The sequence below is a fragment of the Malania oleifera genome, chromosome 4, assembly GCF_029873635.1.
Source record: "Malania oleifera isolate guangnan ecotype guangnan chromosome 4, ASM2987363v1, whole genome shotgun sequence".
In the NCBI taxonomy this organism is placed as follows: domain Eukaryota; kingdom Viridiplantae; phylum Streptophyta; class Magnoliopsida; order Santalales; family Ximeniaceae; genus Malania; species Malania oleifera.
In genome coordinates, this window is record NC_080420.1 from 121,845,445 (window position 1) to 121,873,016 (window position 27,572).

The 27,572-nt window shown below is 35.1% G+C and overlaps 1 protein-coding gene across 2 annotated transcripts; it reads right to left on the reverse strand.

Annotated features, from left to right (window-relative positions):
• Nucleotides 1–5,979: 5,979 nt before the first annotated feature.
• LOC131152895 (uncharacterized) lies at nucleotides 5,980–26,538 on the reverse strand. Of its 2 annotated transcripts, XM_058104843.1 has the most exons (12): nucleotides 26,363–26,538; nucleotides 25,735–25,833; nucleotides 20,319–20,492; nucleotides 20,098–20,222; nucleotides 17,486–17,607; nucleotides 17,279–17,361; nucleotides 9,263–9,370; nucleotides 8,905–9,042; nucleotides 7,786–7,968; nucleotides 7,168–7,262; nucleotides 6,972–7,069; nucleotides 5,980–6,527 (listed from the first exon to the last, which is right to left on the reverse strand). In XM_058104843.1, exons 1-12 carry the CDS (start codon nucleotides 26,402–26,404, stop codon nucleotides 6,424–6,426), a joined length of 1,371 nt encoding a protein of 456 aa, XP_057960826.1. In that variant the 5' UTR covers nucleotides 26,405–26,538; the 3' UTR covers nucleotides 5,980–6,423. The 2 variants fall into 2 exon arrangements, with proteins under 2 accessions (XP_057960826.1, XP_057960827.1); XM_058104844.1 differs by lacking the exon at nucleotides 25,735–25,833.
• Nucleotides 26,539–27,572: the final 1,034 nt, after the last annotated feature.

Genomic DNA, 27,572 nt, shown 5'->3' on the forward strand with positions numbered 1-27,572 from the left:
ATAAATGACTTCTTTAAATTTATATATATATTTTTTAAAAAGTAATGATTTCGAAAAGTAAGTAGTTATTTTGTTCAAGCCAAACAACACTTATTCTTGTAAGTGCTTGTTTTAAATGATAAAGTGTCATAAACTTTTTTTTTTTTTGAGTGCTCCCAAACAAGAGTTAGACATATCATAGGACAAATAGAAAAAATGAAATATATTTGCCAAATTAGAATGCATGAAGATGCAGTGAAAGGTAATGCAAAGGTTATAGAAGCATATGAATTGAAATATTACATGTCTTTAACTTTCTACCATTTGTATAATAAAGTTATTTTTTAGCTTTTATATAAGCATTTAAAAACTAGAAAATGAAGTAGAATTGTTATAATCTATGAAAATATAAAATTAAAATAAAAATTTTGAGAAGTGATGTGACTCTTAAGAGGTTACTTGGAATTTCAAAATATTTTAAAAATAAAAATTATATAAAGGCTTTTACTTTTTTTTTTTGAAAAATGAAAAAAGAATAAATATGTAAGAAATTAATATGCAAAAATTTCAGTGTAACAACGACAACAACAATAAAACCAAACCTTAAGTTCACTAGGTAGGGTTAGTTTTATGATGAACTTTTTAATTTTTTATTTTTTTACAAGTTTAGGACTATAAAATTCTTATTCATTATCTCATTCTAAGTTATTTTAAGCTTACCTTTATCCATTCTATTGTCTCCTATAATAATTAACTCACTCTTACTCGCTGACACACGATGTGACGTACGCTGCAAAGGTTCAAACCATTTGAGTCATCCCTCACTTATCTTATTTTATATGATAGTTACACCTTACTTTTTTTTTTTTTTTGGAATACGCACAGAGTATCCACGCGTCCGTTTTACGGTCCGCATGACTAATCCTGCGCCCCTTGAAGTTGACCCCACAACTCCAAAGGGAGGGTAAATTCAGGAGTCCAGGGGAGGAAACGAGTCCGGAAGGGTTTGAACACCTGACCTCATGAAAGGCACTCCCGTAGCCCGCACTACTATCTGAACCACACCCTGGGGGTTAAGTTACACCTTACTTACCACAAATATGTTTAGTCCTTAATTTATCTTTCAATAGTATAACACTCATCCATTTAAACATTCTCATGCTAACAACTTTTATTTTTTAGATATTTTGTTTCTTCATCGTCCAATATTCAGATCCATGTACTATATTTGGTCTTATAGTAGTCTTATAAAACTTTTATTTAAATGCAAAAATTTTAGTATGCCCGTTCTCAGAAGTTATATGCATGTCAAACTATTCTTTCAGTGTTTGATGGAGAAAAAATAAAAGACAAAAGAAAATTTATTATTTTTTAAAAAGTCTAATGGAATATTAATTTTTTGAAGGATAGGTTATGATATTGAATTGAGGATGTTGGTCCTAGTGGTTACACCTGCAGGGGCAGCCATGAAAAGAAAAAAATAAAAAATAAAAAGGAGAATGATGGATGAGGCAAGCTAAAGAAAAAGGAGAGAATGGTGGAGGGGGCCGTGGGCTGGACCCCTACTTACATTTTCCAAAATCATGGTAGATAAAACACATGTCGCAGGTTTTGGTCACCTATCAAGGTTTGCTTTTTGTCAACTTTAGTGCTAATACTTTTTATATTAAGTTTTATTTTTATTTTTGTTTTTTTAAAATTTTTATTATTATTATTTTTGTTTACGCTTTTGATTCCAAACCATTTTATTTTCGATTGTCTCCTCTCTTCATATCAAATATCATTAAAAATAAAATTTTATTTTAGTATAATTAAAAACTAAGAAAAATAAATATTAATAATATAAAAATCAAAATTTTGCTTATTAGTTTAGCATATTTTTTAATATTCCTTATATGTATTTCTTAATATTCTTCAATTTCCAAACATGGTCTCATTGATAATATTGTACAATCAAAGAGTTTAAATTTTTAATATTGTAAAATATTCTCTAAATTTAATTGCTTTGATAATTGACCATCTAATATTATATGAGAAATCAAGATTTTAAAATTTCACTTATGGTATCATGCCATAATTGAATTTTCGAAAATGGTGATGACATTTGAACAATGAACTGTGTCAAGATTGTACTAAGTGTCATGGACCCCCAAAATTAGACTCAACTAAAGGGTCTTGCGGCACTCGTCGAGGCTCTCCTTAATAGACTCAGCCAATAGTCACTCGCTCAAACCTGCAACGTGAGCATCCCATAAGGACAAGCAACCACTCATCATGACATATTAATATAGACATCGAAGGATCAGGAAGACAAGACATTCATGCTCAATGATAAAATGAAGACTAATTATCTTATTCAAATGAGAGAACGCTAAGCAAGTCATAACACCAGAAGTTTGATATTCATTCACAAATCCCTAGAGAATACATGTAAAGCCATCTCACTCCCCTTTTAAATCCCCATTACAATGTCAGCCCCTAACATTCTCCCCCACTTATTCTATCGACGACCTCGTCAATTTGTTGTAAAGAGTCTTCAATCTTCAGGTTTTGTTGTCGTTGTCTTGAAATTCATGAGTTCTTGGATCTTCTGTGTGGGTTATTGGAAGTCTTTCGTCGTGTCACCCCCATTATTCTCCTAACCAAGTGTTGTTGTTGACGACTTGCATCTTTGCTGACTCTATCTGCAAGGATCTTCGCTATGTTTTTGGCTACTATCTTCATTTACGGAAGGGTTCATCTCCTGCATTTCCATCTATACTGATCTTCTTCATGGACCTGGGGCTCTCCAAAACCTAGATCTCCTAGCTTCAAATTGTCATGGTCATGTAGGTTATTCATCTATCACCACCTCAACGAGACATGATTAGTAGCAACATATTTCACAAAAATTACTACAAAAGTAATACATCTGATAGGAAACATAAGTTCACAAAAAGTTGCATGTATTTTCCCCCATTCCACGGGCTAATTGGGTTTTTAAGGACTCCCCAAAAGCCTTCGGGTGCCCACCATACTTTTCTTTTCTCCCAAATTGGTGTTTAAGATTTATGTACCGTCTTGGACTGTTTTCAAGACATTCAAGGCCTTTCGCTCCAGGCATTCAGCTACAGGACGGGGCCCCATGCACAGAAAACAAGCAAGTGGTGGTTGACGCACCCCACTCCTTCCATCTTTGTCATTCCACTCTCTCGTTGTTCTGGGTCCCCTATCGCTTAAGAAGCTATTAGATCCCTTGTCGCTCTCTCTGCCTGTAGATCTATACACCCGAGATAATCTTTGATCATGATCGTCAGGTGCTGAGTATTTCCTTTTCTGAGAACCTTTTGAGTAGTCATTTAACTGGCCCCTCGTTGCAAGGGTCTGGCTTGAGAAATCCTCCAATCTTTCAGCTGCTACGAGAGTCACAGGAAGGTCACAAATTCCTTGTCTTTGCAGCTCATTCTTTGGCCATGATTTGAGTCCTCGAAGAAAATGGAAGACAATGTCAGAATCCGTCATATCCTTGATGTCGAGCATACATACTTCCCCTATCGAGTATGTCTGTTGTAATTCAAACACCTTGCAACGCGCCATATACTCTGTATTCCCTGGGTAAAATGTTCTTTCAAGGCATGTTTTAACTCTTCCCAAGTATTGATGGTACACCGGTTGTTTTGCATGTCTTCACATTTGGTTCTCCACCATAATTTAGCATCCTCAGTAAGATATAGTATTGCAATGTTAACTCGATCCTCCTCTATGTCAATCCTTGAGCACTTAAAGTAGTGTTTCAAAGCAAAGATGAAGTTGTCTAACTCTTTTGCAACTCGAGCACCACCAAAACATTTAGGTTCTGGAACTTTAATCCGGGTTCCTGCACCAGTGTCGGTTAAGGACCTTCGAGACATTTGGGCCACTGCATTTAGCCTAGAACTCACCTCTTGTAAGTTATTATGAAATTGATCCGTCATGTTTCAAAGATTACCCACCTCCTTCAAATCCTCTTTCATGGCGCTAATAGATTCTTTGACATTCTCTGCAAGTACATAGAAATCATCAGATAATTCCTGTAGGGAGGCCTCAAACTCTATTGGCTCTCTCCCTTGTGATGTAAGAAATGCCATTATGCCCTCAATTTGTTTCAGCCTATTCTCGAAGGCTTCCAATTGCTCCATGTTTCACTGGAAGACCTCAAGCCTATTGGTATTTTCTCCGAGGATTTTATACGTGAAATGAATTTCTCCAGTTCTACAATTCGCAACTCAAGCTCAGATACACTATAAAGGGTTCCTCTAGTGTTCTCTTGGGCGGTCTCAAGCTCTATTGGCATGTCTCTTTCTTTTGACATTTCTGTCACAAACGCTTGGAGTTTGAAAAACTTTTTCTCCAAGGTTTTAAGGTTTGTCACTTTTGCCTCCAGCGCCTCAATGCACTCTATCTTTATGGACTTTGAAGTTTTCATTCTGCCGTTTATGGTGCTCACGCACATGAAGCTCTGATACCAACAGTCACAGACCCCCAGATTGGACTCAACTAAGGGGTCGTGTGGCACTCGTCAAGGCTCTCCTCAATAGAGTCAGCCAATAGTCACTCATTCAAACCTTCAACGTGAGCATCTCGTAAGTACAAGCAACCACTCATCATGATATATTAATATATACATTGAAGGATCAGGAAGACTAGAGACATTCATGCTTAATGATAAAATAGAGACTACTTATTTTATTCAAATGAGAGAACACTAAACAAATCATAACATAAGAAGTTTGATATTCATTCACAAATCCCTGGAGAATACATGTAAAGTCATCTCACTCCCACATTAAATCCTCATTACAATGTTAGCCCCTAACACTAAGCATTTGTAGGAAACAAACATTCAATTATGGCATGATACCATAAGTGGATTTTTTTTAATCTTGATTTCTTATATAATATTGGATGGTCAATGATCAAAGCAATTAAATTTAGAGAATATTTTACAATATTAAAAATTTAAACTCTTTGATTGTACACTATTATCAATGAGGCCATGTTTGGAAATTGAAGAATATTAAGAAATACATATAAGGATTTTTAAAAAATATGCTAAATTAATAAGCAAAATTTTGACCTTCCAATATTATATGAGAAATCAAGAATAAAAAATTTCAATTATGGTATCATGCCATCATTGAATGCTTAGCACACAGTTCATTGTTCAAATGTCATTACCATTTTCTCCAGAATACATAACTTGAACTTGGGTTGGAAAATATCAACAACAGTTGACCCATTAATTAATAATTATCAATTATTTGGTTCCCAAATTCTCAACAGAGCCTGCCTAATATGTCTACACCTCTGATTCGCAAAATGAGATATAATAAGAATAATAAAATTTTAAACAGAAAATACAAAGAACTCAAGTGATAAAGCAACTCCATTTAGTTTTATTTTATTTATTCCTATAAACCGAACATTTAAGAGTATAATTTTCAAGATTTACATTTAAATTATATAAATTTAAAAAATATGTAACTTTTTTTAATCCAAATTTACATTAATTAATATTCAAAATCCAAACTCTAGGCTCCCAAACATAGTGTAATATTTAATTTTGCCAAACACGCCTTAAAGAACTTCATACCCAAATATATATATATATATATATATATATATATATAGGTATTTTTGCAAGACATGAGAGAGAATATTAAAGGTATGCTTGTACAAGACTGTCTTCATTTTTTTAATATTTTTTTCAAGACCAAAATAGTTTAATATTTTTCTTTTTTTCAAAAGTATATAAATGTGTCGCCTTATTTTCTAATATTCATTTAATTTTTTTATCAAAAAAGATAAGGCTATAGCTTTTAAAATTCCTCCTATAAAATTTCAAAAACCAAAAAAAATAACTGAAAATATTTTCTAAAATGTAACAAATCCAAATTCAATCACGCCATTTTGAGAGGTCCTATCCAATTTGAATAAGATATAATATAAAATTATAATAAAATTTGTTCAAATTCACTCAAATTCAAATTCAAAATCCGAAATTCATACTTCTAAACTCAACAACATCAATTATCCACAAATCAAAGGGTTTCTACTATCAACGATCTCTGCGTAGACACCCATACACATTTTGAAAGCTCACATCCCATGGCTTGGTCAGGCAGTTTTTCTCCCCAAGAAAAAGAAAATAAATTAAAAACAAATGCAAAACAAAACCAAACACAGCCCAACCACCCCCCACGCTATCTTCTCTTGTCTTATATAAAATCATCCTCGTTGAATCTCACTAAATGACAAATAACTAGAGGAACACCTTGACACATTACCAAAAGTAATGAATCCTCAGGAACCAGAAGTCCACTTAGTACAGTTTAGAAACCAAAAGCAGTGGTAGAGCCTTTGAGAAGTGGTACCATTAGGGAACTCTTTGACAGTAAATTACATTTTCCCCAAGTCATGAATCGTTCAACATTTGGGGCAGTACCTCAAGCGTAGTTTATTAAGTGCATTCGCATATTCAGTTGGCGTTGTCTCCCCACAAAATACTTCATTCCATATCCTGAGGATATCTGTGAGAAGGGAATGCAAGTCAGTCAATCGATTTTCATGATTTTCCTCAAATACAATGCTAAAAATATTTACCACAAATTGCTTCTTAAAATAAGAGACAAAAAGATTAGTAATTAACATTAATTCATACGATTGCTGTGAATTGCAGCATGCTGTATCTTATTGGTGAAAGTAAATGCCATGATGTTATTGTTAAGCAGCATTACAGGATAAACCTAGATTCACTGAAACTGAGACAATTACGTATAGAGAGAAACATAATCCATTGTTTAACCTGATTCAACATTAAGATACCAGCTGTTTTTATACTAGTTTGTAGTGTACACACACACACATGTGTTTGGGCACATGCATTCTCTCTTCCCCCCCCCCACCCCCCTCTAAACACAAAAAACCAAAAACTCATATATTCTTTTATGAAGGATTAATTACTGTAAGCATACCAGCCTTGTCTGCGGATGAAAGACACATGATAATCATGTCAAACCTTGACACCTTGCTTAAATTTTCTAAGTAGTTGATGGCCAGATCCATTTCTTCACTGCAAAAGAACAGATTAGAAGCGCAATAAGTGCTTAATTTATCTCAAACACAAACCCATGCATTCTCCAAATAAACACCACGAACGTATACACTTACATGAAAAAGGAAGCAAGACACCTAATGATGCCAACCAATAAAGGAGCAGACAAGGCATTTTTGAATATCTTGGGTAGTGCATTTGGTGATGTAGCCTAATCATGCAAAATAAAATAAAAAATAAAAAATAAATCAGTTCCAACAACAAACAACCAAAAGAGAACAATGCAACCAAAAAGAGATTCATCTAAATGCTTAGGCTTGTTAGATGAGGCCCTATGAATAGTTTTAATATCTCTCGAACAGAGTCCCACATTTGAAAGCCCATTTGGCTTGAAGAGTGTATAAAGTATAGGCTAAGCATATATTTTACTATAATTTTAACATTAACAATGGGGCAATGAGATTCGAACTCCTCAACCTTTAGTCATAGAGGCTCTGATACACCAAAAAGCTTAAGTTTGCTAGGTAAGGCCTCAAGAATTGGATTTTAGAAGCTAGGAAAGGCATGGTCACCAGCAAACTTTATGCAATTATTTTGTTGGGCAACCAAGTACATGTCCATCAAACCCAAGGGACCAGGCAAAAAGTGCAAGAACTCTCTGGCTAAGTCACACCTGTACTATAGTAACATATTCAAACATTAATCACTTTAAACTGTGTAACACAATAGCAAACCTTCAAAAAACGAGCCTGCAGTGCAGAATCGCCAGAGAGTGCTCGCCAAGAAACCTCGAATTGATAAGCTGAATTTGGTGGCGTGATGTTGTTTGCAGCTTCAGCCATAGCTCGAGAAGCTGCTCGAGAAGCAAGGTCTTGCACTGATGCTTCTAAATCTTTGTGGCAAGTTCTCTGGTTTCCCTGTGAATGATATAGAGGAGAAACATCATCAAGCAGGTGTGGCAAATGTATAGAGGGGGGAAAGAGGCAGTGGCAGACTGGTAATCGATGGAAAATTTAGAATATCAAATGGAATTGAATCTGATGGGACATATAACTTTCCAATTCAAAGAAAACCATCTCTGCATAAAAAAATCCAAGGAAAGTCCTAAGCATGCATATATTTCATGAAGAGGATTTCTTAAGTGGTGGCAAAAAAGCCAGGGGTGCAGGTGGAGGTGAAGAATAAGGGAAGCTGGAAACCTTGGATTCCATATTATCAATCAAAACAAAAAGGAAAAAAGAAAAAATCTAAAGTTTCAGATGAAGTTAAACATTTTTATTTTTTTTATTTTTAAAAATTATTATCCTTAAAACACATAAACACAACTAACTACCAAAGACTAAACATCTGTCTAAATTTTAACTGATAGGAAGCTGAACAATAAATAGATCATATAGCACCGATGCTATGGCAGCCTAAAAATGACACCAATCAAATAATTACTGCATTAAGCAATCATAAATCATAATGTTGTTGCTGCTTATAAACAATACTCATCAAATGATAAGAGTAACAGTTTTAAGCACAGGAACCAGGGCAACAATGTAATTTAACAATAATTAACTAGGGGCAGAAGATGGACCATTGGAGTTGGATTGGTCAATTGAGAATCCATTCCCCAGGCAAGGATCTAGGGAAATATGTCATAGCTGCATGATTTAGGTCCACAAAAGAGTTGGTAATAGATGGAATGTGAAAGGATAAACTGAAAGGAGAAAAGGGAAATGCGAACTGTGGAGCCTAAAAAGAATTTTTTTTAATGGATCAATCAAGGAAAATTAAAATCCTGTGAGATCAATCCATGACCGACATCTAGTTGCACAAGGATCTCGTTATAAACATCAAAAACTTACCAAACCAGAACTTTGAACAGCATCACCACGCAAGCCATTCACTTCTTGTACTGCTTCTCTGTTTTCAACATCCATGTTCATGCCTTCTACTTCCTCCACAGAGAAGGATGTTTTTGTAGGAATTTTTTTGATGTTCTCCTGCTATCAGACTTCAAAGCTTAGGTATATTCAATCCAAGCATGTTCTGAAGATAAAATTCAGGCAACTATATGAAATGATGAAGTGAAAAACAAAAAAAAAAGGAGGCTCAGCTGCCTTTTTGTTTTTTTTTCCTTGAAAAATTTTTTTCCACCTCGGGAAGTAAATTTTCTCAAAAATAAATTACACCACTCAAAAGCAAAACAAAACCCTTTTATACCTTTGTATGATCTTCCTGAGTTGCACCAGTGCCTGTCCTTTGAGAACCACTTACAGAAGCTCCTTGTACAGAGCTTCTTTGTGCTCCACATGCCTTTTGAAGAATCACCTAGAAAGAATGATTCGATGACTTCTAAGGGGCTGAATTGATGTAAAATAACAAGCCTTTGAAAGGCATCCTAATGTGGGTGACCCAAGTGGGAAGATGAAGAAGAAAACAGAAAGGCAATTAATGCTCAAATACGAAAATCTTTACAATGTCCACTTTTTACAACATTTCTGGATTTCACATAAATCATCAATCCAAATAATATATGCACTACTGCATGCTCATTGTTCCACATTATGATGGTCATTGTAATAACAACAAAATTCATCCATATGGTTTGGTGGTCTTTGGACCATGAGATTAACCCATTGATAATTAACTGTTTTGAGTCTAAATCTTAACCATGGATTATAATGGTTAAATTCACATATTGAAGACAAATTTGACCATGAATCAATTGTCCACCACACATGCATCCTTCATTTGTGATGCACTGAGTTGTGCCTCTGTACTTGTGGGAAACTAAAACTTTTGCTGGCAAGAAACAAACCTCAATTGCAAGCCAGACACACCATTCAACATGAAGCCCAAGCAACCTAACCACAATATCTTGTCATATGCTGGTGGCTTTTTTTCCCACTCTAAACATTCTTAGTTTTGATTTCAAGTTTGATGCTCTTGGGTTCTCACTTTACAAATCAGTTACCAGAACACAGAACATATGGTATCCCAGCACAACATATGCCCTAAAATGTTGTACCCTCAGGTATACCTCTTATAGATATGCCAGAGAAGAATATATTAATGACACATATATTGAAAAAAGGGTATTGAGGTGTTCCTAAATTTAATGGATATTTTATTTGGTGAAGTAGATTTGTAATGACTTGGAAGAAAATTATAATGTGGCAGGTGGCAGCTCGCCAATTTTACAAATAAAATGACATGAAAAATGTCCATTTGAGACTTCAGGTCACTAGATTTAGCTATCAAAAACCAAAATAATCCATGTTTTGAGATATTCATACTCAATACAGGTTTGAAATTTGTTAGGGTACTGTGTTTCCTACTAAGTAGTAACTATGTGTTCACCATTAGCAAGCACAGTTATCAAATGTAAACACAATTATTGCAGCATTTTAGGACTGTAGTTTTCTTATTGATATAAAAAAATTATCAAAATAAATTTAAGAAAATATAAGTATTGTAGCATTTTAGGCTGTGCTACTTACAGAACAATGCATAGTGTTGAACAAGTTTCAGTCTCCAATGCTTGTTTTGCACTTCATTTTGCTCTCAAATTTCAGGTCGCTAACTTAGACAGCCAGTATATCAATATTTGATGTTTGTATACTTGCTCCAAAAGCCATTGGCCTTATGAGGCAGCCAATTTAAAAGGTCTAAAACATATGGTTTATTAAATTGTAAAGATAATTATCTGGCATGATTTTAGTAGGATAGGTGATGCAAGGCAGCATCATGGAATTACAGACAACATATAATTTGAGAGAGAGAGGAGAAGAAAGGGGGAGAAGAAAAAGATGGAAGAGAAGGAAGGAGATTGGGGGGGGGGGGGCGGGGCCACAATCACACGTTCACTATCAATTCAAATTCAACAATAACATTCTTACATGACCTTGATATCCTAGTTGTAGGAAAGCTTAATATACACAAAATTCCACATATGCCCCCTAAAAATATATGGAATTACAAAAGAACTCCTAAAATACACAATTATAATAAACAAGCCCCCAAATACACATAATTCTATATTAATTAAACTAAACACACAATAACTATTAATTAAGGAGGTTTTTGGTAAAATTAAGTGTTAAGTGTTGAACACTAAATTCAAATATGATTTCATGAACCAGTTCTGAATTGAACTTGAACCGGTCACTAAATCCAAAATTTGAATTCTTTTAATTGTTTGATATCTAATATCTGAATATGTATTGTTTTTTAATTTTAACCTTGTCAATGCTTAATAGTATGAATATTTGATAAAATTAATGAGGAATTACGGAAGATAAAGTTTTTAATTTAACATAAATAATATTTTTTTATCATATATTTAATTAATAATTATAAATAAAAATAATACAATTTATTATTTTGATTTTAATCACTTCAGTATTGAGTTTCTTTTTCTTTTTTTTATCATTTTCATTTTTTGTAAGGGATACAATTGGAAAAAAGACCTTTGAATCTGAATTAGACATGTTTCCATGTTGATTCTATTATAGAAATTTTAAGAAAATTCAGAGCTACCACCTTACACTTTGATATCTGACCGGTTCACTTATTTAGAGAACCAGTTTAGATGTGACCTCTATTTAGAGGTAATTCAGAACAAACCAAGCCCCCTAAACCCAACAATCCCTTGACCCAACTCTTCTTAACAAGTCTCCAACAAGGGGTTACCCATGGTTTGGCTTCTTCTCCTACATCAAATCTCCCCCAATCAGAAAAAATTCATTCTGAATTTTGAAATGTCAAAGAGGATTAGAAGTAAGAAGAAAGCTTGGACTCTTCAACAGCCAATGTTTCAGTGATGCAAGAAACCACAATCCATTTGTCAAACTTTGTCCATTTGAAATTGTGCCCAAAGTTTGACAAATGGACTTCCATTTTCCAATAACTTGTCACCATGTTGCTGGATTTATGCATATATATACTGCAACTATATATCATCAAACGTCCTCAACCAAATTTGCCCACAATCTCTATCTACTTGTGTAGAACCACAAATTTGACTTCAAGTTTTCAAGAACCATCTCCATTCACCTTTAATCTTGAGTAGCATGCAGAAATGAAACAAATCCCCTAAGAAAATTCTCAAAATGCAGCCCCCCCAAAAAAAAAAAAAAAAACTGATTCTTGATGCAGGCAGTCACAATTTCTAGCTTTTCTTATCAAATTATTGCACTTGCTTGCAATATATCTTGTATACATTCAGAAGAAATATCATGCTGCAGATCAAAATATCATGGAAAAAAAACCCAAATTTTTGTGGATGGAGACAATTTTCTGTAAAACGGGAAAATGCAGGAGACTCTGGTCCAATCATGCACATTGCCAGCATGTGGGGTGCATGAGTTGCAAGCAGCGAGTCACTAACAATAAAACTCTAGGAGTAGGTAGATCAGGGGTTGGTGATTGCAATGGTGGTGGTGGTGGTGTGATAAGAAAAGCACAAGAATTTAGGGATTTAAGAGGGACTGGCAGCGGGAAATTTTTGGTTGGCACGTCTTCCACACAGCTGGTCAGAAAATGATGAAACTTCGGAGGAGAGCCTTCCAGAAGAATCTGTTTTTTGATGGAGTGGTTGGTGCTGTGATATGATGGCAGGAAGTTAGGGTTTGAATCTGAGGGGCACGATTGTAATTCTTATGAGAAGTTACAGAACACTGCAAGCACACTGGTTTTTGGCTCTGCAGAATTTTGACGACTGCAAAGGGAAAATAGAGGGTTGTAATGAACAGAAAAGGAGGAAGAAGATTGAGTTAGGGGGAAAGAGAAAGGTACTTGAGGGAAGAAGAAGAAGAAGAAGAAGAAAAAGAAGGGGAAAGACAGAACAGAGAAAAAGAGGGGGGGGGGGTTAATGTCAGAACAGAAAAATGAGTGAACGGAACAGGGCCAGAACAGATATTAGAAATTGGAAGAGAATGCAGAACAGGAAGTACTGAAACAGTGAGGAAAGAGGAGAATAAGTGAGACCGGACAAGAGAAGGGAAGAAGGAAAGGAAGAAGAGAAATGATTGGAAGGAAAAAAGGGACAGAATTGAAAGAATGGATATCATAGTTGGGCTCTTGACACCAAATGATGCAGGACAGCACCATGGAACTAAAGCCAACACATTATTTGGGGGAGAGAGAGGAGAGGAGAGGGGAATAAGAAGAGAAGGAAGGAAATACAAGGGGGAGAAATCACACTTCATTATCAATTCAATTCAATAATAACCTCACTCTTAAATGGCCTTCACACCCTATTTATAAGAAAGTCTAAAATACAAGAACTTACACGTATACACCTAAAGATACATGTATTTACAAAAGAAACCCTAATATACACAATTATTACAAACACGCCCCCAAATATACATAATCCTATATTAATTAAAGCAAACACACAATAACTATTAACTAAAACCCAGCAATCCCTTACCCAATTCTTTTGAATTAATATCCAACAAGGGATTACCCATGGTCTGGCTTCTTGTCCTACATCAATAGGTCAATCAAGATATGTTGAGATGGTGTTTGCTAAGTTTGATGATATGTAAAAATGCCTGTTATCAATGAGGAAATGACAAGTTTAAAATAATACTAAACAGAGCAGTCATGCATGTAAGATATGCTAACTGCCCCACTGGCTTGGTAAAATATTTGTCACATCCAACCCAAATAATAATGACATTATGACACCACAAGAAATCTATAAAGCAATTCTTGAAAGATCAATTTTCATATGACACAAAATAGGTTTAAAGTTTATCCTCATATTTTCTTAGATTGACAAAGAAATAAGTTTGTATGCATTCCTTGAATCCTATATATAATCAAGATCCTTAATTTTCAATGCGCCATTAGGAAGAGCTGAAGCAAGAACTTCCTGAAACAACTAATGCAATACTAAAGTGATTAATGGCCTAGACTAATGTGAAATATTCACTCAAACCTCCAGTGTCTAATTTACTCAAAACAATTGTAGAAATTCTCTCTACTTTCCCATGGCTCTATCTCATACGTACAGCACTTAATTTACAAAGCCTTTCCCCATTTCTCATTTAATCATCTTGTTAAGAGCTTGATATACATTGTTGGATCACAACCTAACAGCTTAAGCTTTTAGGTAAAGTGATAATCTAACATGGTATCAGAGCTGGTTACTAGGAGGTACTGGGTTCTAGTCTTGTTGCTCACGTTTCTTGTGTGGTGTTAAAAAAAATGACTTCATTTCCTTAATGGGTCTTATCTACTGTGTGTGTTCTCTTTCCACATGCTGTCAGGATGCACATGCAGGGGAGTTTTAAAGCTTGATAGTTGATATACATTGTTGGCCCACAACCTAACAACCTAAGCTTTTATGTAAAGTGGTATTTAACAGATCTTCTAACATGGGTTAGAATGTTAGATGATGTGGCAAATACTCAACAAGCATAGCAGGTCAGAATGCTTAATGCATGCAACCATGACATATCATTGGTTAACTGGCCTTGTTTTTAACATATGTCAGGCTTGTCAGCATCTCAAATCAGCCACACCAAATCACCAATATATGTTAGCATATACTACCCAAAAAATTTAACCAAAGGTTCTGCAGATTGTACTTCATTGACCTATTCTTCAAAAAAGTGCCCTATCGAGAATGAATAGGTGAAACTAGCTATTTAGGGGGAGAAGGTTTTACATTTTTTGACAAACGAAGAAATTTGCTAGAGAGAAACAACAAGAAAAAGAAGGAAAACAAGATGGATAAGATATCCTCCAATCAGCATCTCAAATCAGCCACACCAAATCACCAATATATGTTAGCATATACTACCCAAAAAATTAGCCAAAGGTTCCGCAGATTGTACTTCATTGACCCATTCTTCAGAAAACTGCCCTATCGAGAATGAATAGGTGAAACTAGCTATTTAGGGGGAGAAGGTTTTACATTTTTTGACAAACAAAGAAATTTGCTAGAGAGAGACAACAAGAAAAAGAAGGATAACAAGATGGATAAGATATCCTCCAAAACAAAACAAAAAGAACAAACTAAAAGTCCCAGAAAACAAAGATTACAAATCAACTCTACTCAAGCAAAGGAACCAGCCCTGCTGTAAATCTTCCAGAGGTAGATTAGAAAGAAACCATTTGCCAAACCGCATAGCAACACAGGAAACACCACTCCATTCCAAAGCAAGTTAAGTTGAGTGTCCAAGTTCACAAAAGATTATGGCATTTATCCACATCAAATACACCAAAAATGGCCAAAATTTTACTTATGATGTTATATTTCCACAATTTTTCCAATTAGATAGTGTTGAGAAAACAAAGATCCATGAGACTTTTTTGGAAGGCTGTGGGTAATAGGGAAGCAAAGAAAGAAGTGTGTGGTGTTTTTTGAAAAAAATTTCCCCCCTTTGTAAAATTCTAATAAGGATAGAGTAACAATGTTTCCAAATAAAAAGGTTTGGGCTACCTAAAGGTGGCTCTTTTGACATGGATGATGATGCAGAATAGATGTTCGACAATCGAGTTTCTCATTTATAGGAATTGGTGTTTATGCAGAAAAAAAAAGGGAGCCAGTTTATCATATATTTATCTACTATTGGGTTCGAGTGAGATTAGACCTTCTTACTTGCCCTTTCCATGATTAGTTCAGCAATACTTCATTCCATGATTGATTGATGTTCACTTGGAGAATTTATGCGAGAAAAAAGCCTATAACGTGGAGTTTGGTTCACAGAATCAACCCATGATTCTTGGGAGTGGAATCCTCATTGATTCCCAGGTATTCCAACATTTGGTCTGCATCTTATAAGAGTGAAACTCACTCCCAGGAATGCTACATACTCCCACAATGCTCTTCACACACCGACATCCCATTTCCACTTAAATACATGGGTATATCTGGACTCCCAATCAATGGGAATCACCAAAAATGTATGAAGTGGCAAAAAATGGCCATAAATACATTTTGAAAATCAAAAAATACCATCACGTGTTTATAACCTATTTCATTCCCAATTTCATGCTCTCTCCTTTCCATAGCTACTTCTACTTCAACGTCTTCCACTTATTTTAATTGTTGTTTTCAATATTATATTTTTGACAAATTGAGTAATTTTTAATGTATTTTACTTTATTTGTTGAATTTTGAGCTAAAATATTATACACAAGTATTTCCTTTTTTGAGAAGCAGCACTCTTTCAACTTGAGGATATTTTGGAAAATGTAATTTTATCATTATTGCCATCAATAAATGGGCATGCTATGTTTCCAAGAATCAATATGTAATGTATTTTTGAACCAAATACAGGATCCTGTATTCTGGATATCGTGATTCCCAGAAATAAGGCTGGAGGGCATCCTAGATCCCATGAACCAAACGGCACATAAAGGAAACATTAAGGTGTTCCCCATGCTTTCTTTTGGCCATCACTGAAAGAAAAGAATAGTCAAATGCACTTGCCATCATCTTTTTTAAATGATCATTGTTGTTGAGCTTGCTTCAGGAGTCAGGATTTCTTCTTTTCAGGTTTTAGATTCTATGTATGCGTAGGTTGTTTTGCTATTTTTTTTTTTCTGTTGGCAGCTCAAGAATGTTTGCATCCTTTGTAGAGGGGCCGATTGCAGAGATTTCTTTCTAGTTAATACAATACACTTCATTTTTTAATAAAAATAAGAAAGTGAACTTTAGAAAGAGAGAAATATTTAACAGAATATACATTATAATATGTCTTTTAGACATTAGTCATTAAAAAAACACCTGTCCCATCAGTCTCTGGATTCCTAGCAGATAGCCTAGATAGACAATCACCACAAAAACAAAAAAGGTTCAGACAAAAAAAAGATTTCATCAAAGAGGAGCAAACAAAAATTATACAATGCAAACAGGTGTTAACATTTAAGAATGTTAATCAGGAGAAAAATACAGACATGGGACATCCACAAGTAAAATCACAAACAAGTCATCTCAGAATAAGATATATAAATATCAACTCTTAAAACCTATCAGCATGTTCACACAAACTTCTAGGATAAAATTAGCAAATATGATCAGAAACTTAAAAATTAGCAAGGATAAATCTACATGCAATGGCTGTGTTACTGCTAGGATACTATAACAATTGCTTGGAGTTTTTTCTGTCCTATAATTATTAAAACCTATATCAGCATGTTCAACTTCTTGATCCACAAATTGGTCCTGCGCCAAATTAGTAGCAGCACAGCAGATATACAAGGTGAAATTGTTACCTTCTGAAGCAAAGATTTTGTCTCAGCATGCTGCTTCTTGATCTCTTGGTTGTGAGGCTCCAACCTCAGAGCAAACTCAGAATCTGTAGTTAGCTACATTTAATATGTCAGAAAAATCAAAGTTACTGCAATGACTGGAAAAGCAGTCTGCATACTTATTACTTAATAAGTTTGCGTAAACAAGACAGAACATCATCTTTGACATACCCTCAATGGATTCTTTTAGTTTTCTGAGTTCTCTTCTAGCTGTCGCTCGGCGGGAGTATGCTTTTACGTAGCGGTCATCTAAATTTAAGGCTTCTGAACAATCATCCTCAGCCTCTTGAAATCTAACAAGTAATAGCAGAAAAGGGAAAAAATGTGTAACCTTCTGGGCAATTTATGATGCACAGAACCAAATATATGGACATTGCAATGTTTTCTGGCTGTAAAAACTCATAAATAATTCATTAACCTTCACCCAAATTTATTTGGGAACAAGCTAACCACCCAATTCTGAATGCTTATTTGATGATTAGGTTTCATTGGAAATTGGCAAATTTTTCTTTATTTGTTATATGTTACAAATGCTTTACAAATTTCAAGTACATGAAATTCACCCACCTACACTCTTAACATTCTATGCAACTTTCCCTCATTCCACAATCTTTAATTGAATGATTAAAACACAAGGAACCACTTGCAGTATCTTTTACATTTTATTAAGACACTATGATTTAATAAAGTCCTAATCAATTACAGAGGAGCCAATGTTAAGTTGAACTAGGATTGTCGACCTTTTGCAGACGTTCTATTGTTCTCAATAAGATTACATGAATGAAATGACAAGGTTACCCATTAGTTAATTGCTGCAGAAATGCAAACTAAAAAGCTGACTCCTAATTAATCATAAAGGAGCTAATAGTAAGTTGAACTGGGTTTGTCTACTTTTTGCTGATGTTCTCGATAAGATTACATGAATGACATCACTAGGTTGCCCATTGGTTATATAATTGCCGCAGAATTACATAGATTTGATTTTCGTCTAATACCCAAGGTCAGCCTTATATGAGATAACCCCACCCCCCCAAATTTTGATGAATATTAATTTAAAACAATTGTACTACAACAAAGTATTTTAGGTCCCACTACGTGGGGTTGTTATTTGAATTACTCTTCTTTGCTCTGCATGATCCAGGAAAACATCCTCTGACAGTTAGTGCCACAAGTGTTTTCACAACACAATCCAATAATTCCACATCTCTCCCCCTCTCCCAACCTTTAATAACTACGTCACTCTTTCTCACTAGCATGTTATCAGGTCTATGGTGCATGTACTGAAAAAGCTTACCCACCCTTCACAATTGTCTGATTTTTTCCACAAGTGCTGCTCTTAGTCCACTAGATATGTATTCATTCCTTTCACTGGGAAAGGAAAAACAAAAACAAAAACAAAAAAAAAACAAAACAAAACTTGTTACAGGAATTAAGGCATCAAAATCTCTATGCAGCTCAGTATATTTGATAATTATTGAATAAATTAATATACAATGTTGGTCCACCACCTAATAGACTAAACTTTTGGGTCAAGTGGTGGCATGAGAGCTTTGATCCTAGGAGGTCCTGGGTTCAAGCATTTTGGGAAAAAAAAAAAGACTTATTGTGTGTGAGAGAGAGAAAGAGGGGGTTGGGGGAGAGAATGCACAAGACGAAGGACAAAAAGTTCATTTGCATAAAAAAAAAAAAAAATGAAAAGAAAAAAGAGTATACAGAACAAAATTTAACTCAGATTTGAATATGACTCGAAGGAACTCCTGCCAAAGCACCAAAGCAAGGCTAGGAAGAGCACTCTATCTCAAAGCAAATGAAAAGGAAGAATTATATCCTTATTCCCCAAAGAGCCTCAAATTCCTCTTGAACCAAATTCACTAGACATAGCAAGCAAAGTGGTGTTCAACACAATCCTGCATTCTTTCATTAGACCCAAACCTTGGAATTTCAAAGGAAACAACTCCTGCACAGAAAACAGGCACACCTAAAACTCCCCAGCCCTCACCAATGCTAAAAAAGAACATTTGACGACCCCCAAGTGCAATGCAAGAAAAGATGAGCATTTGCCACAGTGCTTTGCTTACATATACCACACATTAGGTCATAAAGCCTCACCAGTACTATTTGGTTGAGAATCATGCACCAAACAAATCCCTAAACTTTGAAAAGAACCTTGGCCTTTCTTCATGTCTTGTTATTTGTGTTTTCCGCGTTTATATCTACTATAGTGCACTTCTGTTTGTACACATTCATCTGTTCAAGTTCGTATATTTGCCTTTTCATCTGCACGATGGGGTCACACATGAGGAGGTGTGTTGAATAGCCTAATAGACTACATGCGCACATGCGCGCGCACATAGAGATTGCTGGTACACCAGCTAACTGCTTAAGCTTAATGGTTAAATAAAGGGTGCGAAAACTGGATGGTAAAGAATATCTCCTTAAATGCAATAAAAAATTAATTGTAAGTTATACAGAAACATCACATCTCTCTCTCTCTCACTCACTCACCTGCGCAATGAGACAGGCAGATGCACATACACACACAGTTTTAGGTTCAGTAGTAATCTAACAATAATGGTTCAATAAAGATGTGAAAACTGGATGGTACAGATTATCTAATCAAACCCATTAATAGATTAATTGTAATTTATACAGAAACATCACGTCCAACTCATTTTATCAGCAATAATGTTCAACACGTTCAATTATAAAACCACAAAAAAAACATTTTATTTGGTTAAATTTTGTAGTTAAAAGAATGATAGTGTGCTCTGCGTAAAACTCACCTTCTGATTTTGAGATAGGCAATAGCCCTATTTGCGTAAGCTACTGCAGTAGGTGATAAAGCAATGCTCCTTGAATAGCAGTCAATTGCTTCCTTAAATTTCTTCTGCTTAAAATACTCATTTCCCTGTAATTTCAGAAAATGGCAAGCTAAACATATACAAGATCTAGTTGTGCCACAACAAACTGAATCATTAACATATAATTAAGGCAAAACTGTTACCTGCTCTTTCTCTGAAGCAGCATCAGGAGAATTCTCTTCAGTCATACTGCTTGATAAACTTGTTAGGGGATCATAATTCCTCAGGTACTCATGTTGTCCAGCATTACTTCTTAAATAATCCACTGAGGGAGTTTTCCCAGTGGATCTTCTATCCTGGTCAACTATTCCAATCTTCTGAGAAGATGACATAAAAAATGAATACTCATCAAAATGTCTTGTTTCATAGATTACCAAACTCCAATACTACAACGAAAGAAATAATTAGAAAAAGTAAAATTTGATAGAAATACTTTGCCACTTGTTAAAACTTAAAAACAGACTAACAAACAAACAAACAGTGAGCAGAGAAAGCACATTTAATAATGCATATAGAACAGGATTCTATTTAGCACCCTTTTTTTCAGATAACAAAAATTCCATTAAAGACTAAAAAAGTACAAGAGATGGAGGATAAGAATCCTCTAGAGCAAATAATTACAACAAGGCCGCCTTCCAATCCCTTTGAGCATCATACAGCAATAAATCCCCAAAAACCCCAAAAGAATTTGTCCAGAAAGAAGCAAGAAAAGTAACTTTCTCCTAAAGAAAAATTGGAGAAGTCTTCCAATTCTTGAACATTATTGTGTTCCTTTCGAGCCAACGAGCCCAAAAAAATGGCATTCACAGGGCAAGTCCATAAGCCCTTTCTCTTCTATTTCCAAAAATCTTGAAATCTCAGCAGCAATAAATCATACACATTTTGCAGGGCCACTCATGCCTCCCCAAAATATGAGAACGGAGCATTCCAAAGGTATTTCGCCACCCAAAAATGGATAAAAAGATGAACATTGGTCTCATCTGACTCATGGCACCGCATACAAATATCTGGCCAGAGAATGCATGTCATTTGTATTAATCACACATTGACAGCAAGAGTCTAGATGAAAGCACAAACCATAAAAGGAACCTTTGCTTGCTGAACAGATTTATCAAAGGGAAAAGGCAAGGAATTAAAGATTTTAGAAGAAAAGGAAAAACTTAGAAGGAGAAGACCTTGAAGACACCCAATCCAGGGCCAAGCATCTCCCCTCACGAGTCACAACAGAAAGAAAAGAATCTAGCACACTCAGTAAGGAGGTAAAGCTCATCAACCTCTCTTTCATTGAGACTTCTAAAATGGAAGTCCCATGAAAGAGAGCCCCCCTCTAAAAAGAAAGTTAAAATTGGTGCACTATGAACAGTAGGTTGTCTAAAAAGATGAGGCACCAACAGCTCCTACGAAATCACTCCCACCCAAATATCCTCCAAAAAATGAATTCTATTACCATTACTCAACTTTAAATGAGTAAGAGGAAAGAAGAGAAAGCCGACCTAGGAAACAAACTTCCAGGGACTTGCATGGTAAGCCTCAGTCCCCCTCAGATTTAGGTCTCCCAGGCACACCCCAACTAACAATGTGATCCCTCTTAGATCAAAGAAATCTATCATAATTCTCTCAAAAGATCCCAGCCACCCTCACAAGGATTCTAAAAAGGGACAAAAAATAAATGGGTATATAATAAAGGTTGGCACTGATAAGAGTAATCTTTTCCCTCTACCATAAACAAGCCCTCCTTCAACCTTCCAACAACCTACTCTCTCAATCACCAGATCCCAAAAGGCATGATTAGCCCCTATAGGAAGACCTAGATACAATGAATGCCAAGCCAAAAAGTCACAACCAACTAGATACAGGAAAACCTCTAATTCACCAATACTCAAATTTATGCCTGCCACCCTACCTTTGGACAAATTTATCTTTAACCTTAAATCTTTTCAAAAGTTCTTAATAAAGTGAGAACCTTGCATAATTTCCCAACACTATTCTCCAAGAAGAAAATAATATTGTAGACTGAAGATGAGACGCCTCCACCTCCTCCCTCCCAATCCAAAGACCCCTAATCACCCCAATATCTTGAGCATGCAAAATCAACCTACTCAACCCATCAACTACAAAAGTAAACAAGAGAGAGAGAGAGAGAGAGAGAGAGAGAGAGAGAGAGAGAGAGAGAGAGAGATAACAAATCCCATTGCTTCAACACCCTAGAAACACTAAACAAGTCCCTAGGCTGACCATTAACAATGACAGACATATCAGTAGATCTAAGGCACCCTCTTCACATTGCTCCAAAGCCCTTTTTTCACATCAAATTATCAAGAAATCCCCAATTTACCATATTGCGCTTTCAAAATCCATTTTAAAAACCACACCTTCTAGCCGCTCCTTCTCACATCCTCAACCATCTAATTTGCCACCATAAATGCATCTAAAAATTTCTCTATATAATTGAGCCACTGTCACCATGTCCTTGAACATCTTCCTAAGTCTTTAGACAAGACTTTAGTCAAAGCCTTGTAAATGCTGGTCACCAAACTAATCAGCCAGAAATCCTTCACCCTTCTCAACCTATCATTCTTATAAAGAAGGGCTATAAAGGTTGACCTCACACTCTTTCCCACCACCCCACTATGATCAATGCCCCCAAAAAATCTCATGCCATCATCTTGTAACACCTCCCAACTATCCTAAAATATGGCCATCGTAAAACCATCTGAGTCTGGCACTTTATCCCTACACCTATCCACATCAAACACAGTCCTCCTAACTTCCTCTATTTCAAAAGGCCTTTTCCAGCCAATTAGTAATAGCTGCCCAATGGGTCTCCAATCAAGATTGTCCAACGTCAACCTATTCTTGCACTCATCAATATATAGCAACTGATAAAAATGCATTATCTCATCCCTAATGGTCCCTCACTACTCTCCTTGAATCTAACTCCCAACTGTTTGTGATCCTTCATTTGGTTTATAATTCCTCCTCCTCCAATTAGCCACCCAATGAAATAAAAGAGAACTACAATCCCTTTCCTTCTCCCACTTGACCCTCTTTTTTTAACACAATCTGCTCTCTTCCCCCTGTATATAGACCCTCCTGCCCATACAACCCAACAATCTTAGAAATTATTTTTTTTTTATTTTTTACTTTCTAGTATTCCCAAACACCTCCTTCATCCATTGCTCTAGCATTTTAGAACCTAAAAGTACTAAGGACTCGCTGAATAGGATTGAAATCAAAGAGTACCAGGCAATAATTAGCTATAGGCCTAATCAGAACCTCTTGCACAACATTTAGAAACAAATCTTCCCAAACATTGTTGAACAGAAATATATGAATGTCAAATGCCAGATGAGGCCTATCTATTCCCAGAAGCTACCCAAGTAAAACTACTATTATTCAAGTGCACATTCCAAAGGTAGCAGCCCTGTCAGACCTGAATTAAAAAATATAAACAAATAAATTTCCTCAACAAAGAAAAAAACCCAAAGATCAATCTTTAAACATAGAAAAGACGGTACCCAAGCTACAATCTAACCCCTAGGGGCTACTGAAGAAGGGAAAGACATCCACTCTTTAAATATTGAGACAAGGGTCCCATATACTCCTAAAAAACAAGGTATCTACATCTCCCAGTTTAGACTCCTAAAATAATAGAATATTTGGACTAACTCTATTACAACCTCTTTTTAACTATTCTCCCCTTACCTCTGCCCCTAAAACCTACCCCCTTTATCAAATGGACTGAAGAAGCTACTCTAACCAATTCCATTTTCAACTTGTTAGTCTTTTTCCTATCCCCTATAACATCCTTTTTAATTGTGTGAACATCTCCTTCTGTACCCAATTAGATTTCTTTATTTGTCTGAAGAACTAGCCCTGTAAGGTTTCAAATTTTCCCTTGTTGTTCATGCGACATCACAACAGTTGCATAAGACCGAGCTCTTCACCCAAAATTTCCTCTTTTGGTCCTCGCAGCCATTTATAAGTATCCAAAGGAAAACCTAGCTTTGATTGCACCTCAATCAGTTTAACACAGCATGCGTGGTGGAAAGATTGTAAGCTTCCTTGAATCAGGTATCTCACATTAGGATTAACTGCAAGGGCATCTAGTGGCGAGAAATCCTCTCGCACATTGACACAGCCACGGAGGCTATAGGTGCCACTGGGTGATTTCTCAACAGAAAATTCGAGCAAGTTAAAATTGATAAGCAAACATGAAAAGAGAAAATGTTGTACGGCTTTGGAGCCAGCTTTATGATTCCACAAATATGCAAGTAAAGTTAGAGTTAGGAATGGAATACTTAGACTAGACCAATGACGCCTAGATAAAAATAATTAATGAATATTATAGGAATTAACAATATTAAATATGCTTAAAGGATCTGCTTTGAGCCCTTTTTTTTTTTTCCTATAATGATGGATTAACTTACTAGGAATATCTAAAATGAGGTTCCACGGTATAATGTTTGCAGATAATATTGTCTTGATTGACTAGGGGTGGCCTAAGTTAGAATTACAGAAAGAAACTTTAGTATCTAGAAGTTTTAGGATAAGTAGAGATAAGACAAAATATATGAAATGTAATTGCAATCATAGTAGGAGGAATATTAGAGAAAAGGTTAAACTTGATAATCAAGAATCAATAACACTAGTAGATTTCAATACCTTGGATCTACTATGCAAGCTAAAGGAAAATATGAAGAAGATGTAATGTATAGAGTTAAAGCAGGTTGGGCAAATGAAGAAGTGCTTTGAGCATGCTATGTAATTATAGAATACCCGTAAAATTAAAAGGGAAGTTCTATAGGACAGTTGTAAGACCAACTATTCTATATGGGTGACTAAGAAACAACATACTCAAAAAGTAAAATTTGCTGAGATGAGAATTCTAAAATGGATGAATGACATAACATTAAAAGATAAATTAAGGAATGAACATAATCACGATAAATTAGGCATAACTCTTGTAGAAGATAAGATAAGGGAGGGACGCTTCAGATGGTTTTGGAACCTACAACCTAAGCCAAATAGTGCGCAAGTAAGAAATAACGAGCTAGTTACTGTGAGGGGCAATAGAGGGATAGAGGTAAACCTATAATAACTTGAAATGACATAATGAATAAAGATTTAATAGTCATGAATTTGTTAGACCAAATTGCTCATGATCATGTAAATTGGGAAAAAGAGATTTATGTAGTTGACTCCACCTAGTGAGACTTAATGCTTGGTTTGCTGTTGTTGTTGTAATTATAGTGTAACAGCTCCACATCAACATGCATAGTGAATTTTTTTTAAGCGCATTAACCAATGAATATAGCCCAAAGAAAAAAATGAACACAGAAAATTGAAAATGATACCAATGGACAGCCTAAACATGAAAAATGTGAGAACTAAAAAAACTAGGAAACATGTCCATAAATTAAGCTGTTGAGCAAGGCACCATGGTAGATGATCATATTGCTAAGATCCTCAAATAAAAGAATATATTGTTTACCCACTTCTTACTTATAGTTAGAGGGAAATGATGAACATAAAAAAACCTGGGGGTGAAAGAGTTACCATTTTTTCGTTTCTAGGTGCTTCTGCTTTGAATTTTTTGTCTTTGTCCTTGAGAGAGAGCTCCCAATCTTGTAAGTTATTCAAAAATCCCTGGAAATCCTAAAGGATATAACAAGACAAGTAAAAGAGAACGAACTCATTTACGCCAAGGGAAAAATCAGTATTTGTACTTATAAGTTGCTTCAGATGAAAATGATCAAATTTAATGAGATATCCTTGCACATTCACATGTCTGACGAATTCATAAATTGCTAGAACCACCCTTCCCATCATCTACTTATGGTATAAAAACAAAACGGGCATTCAAATTCATCATTTAAACATAGCTACGCAAACTCCAACTTAAGATAAAACACTTACACCCTTCTCAAAGCTCCGCGGTTCATTCAAGTTGCAAGGGAATTTTTTCGCAGAAATGAATACATTACGAAGAACACAGAATCCCGAAAACAAATACAAAATGTGAATAGATTTTTCTTGTTTAAACTCTGCACTTCTGCTCTAAATTTCAAGTCCTACAAAAGCTAAACCGTAGAATTAACCAGCAAATTACACCTCGAAACCATTGAAATCAATCAGACATCTCTTACAAAAACATTACATGAAAAAAGAAAACGATGAAATATACCAGAGCCTGATCGCGGCCATGCTTGCTTGGAGCCCTAGCCATAGCTTACACTGCACGTCCTCGCAGACGATGAGAGAGAGAGAGAGAGAGAGAGGGCTCTGCAAGACTGCAAATTTCGGTATTTTTTGGGTTTTTTTATTTTAAAAATCTCTACTATTAAAAAAATGGAATTTTTTTCGATTTAATTAAAATAATCTCACAACTATATAATTATCCAAAAACACGCCATAACTATTCATAATTAATAATTAATTTATTATTTTAAAAATCTTTACTTTTAAAAAAGAGAATTTTTTTCTATTTAAAATGACCTTACAACTATATAATTGTCCAAAAACACCCCATAATTATTCATTGATAATTACTCTAAAATATAAAAAAATATCTCTATGATCCCTCGTAATTATTTCAAAGCCTCATTATTAATTAATCATAAGTTCATAATTATTTTTTAATTAAATTTATATGCCCTTTAACTCCTCATTTTTCCTACAATTATTTACAACAACAACAATAAAACTAAACCTTAGTTCCACTAACTTGAGTCTGTTTTATAAATTATTTTTCGTCAATTTATGCGATCATGAACTATTTCTTTTGATAGATTCAAAGATATTAAATCATTATACACTATCTCCTCCCAAGTTATTTTAGGTCTACCTCTAACCCTTCTACTACCCCCCACACTAATTAAGTCATTATTCCTTACAGGTGCATTATGTGACCTACGTTACAAGTGTTCATACCATTTGAGTCGTCCCTCCCTTATTTTATCTTTTATAGGAGTTATATTTAACTTACCACGAATCTGTTCATTTCTTAATTTATCTTTCAATGTTATACCACTCATCCATCTAAATATTCTCATCTCGACAACTTTTACTTTTCCTACAATTATTTACTCAAACTAAATACGAATGTTTAGAAGTTGTGGGCATGTACCTTCAATCATACTAAAATATTGATTGAGAGGGAGAGAGGGGATTTTGGTGGAGCAACACTAGATCTAGTGGCGGTGCAAGGTGGGGTAAAGAGGCAAGAAGGCGGGCATGCGGTGGCAAAAGGGCACACTCAATGCTCTACATTTTTTCTAAAATTTTTTATTTATTTTGAGAAAATAATTGTAGCGAAAACGAATAGAAACATACTTTTCATTATATTTTCTCTCTATAATATTTTCAAAAAAAAAATTCTACAATATGATTATACA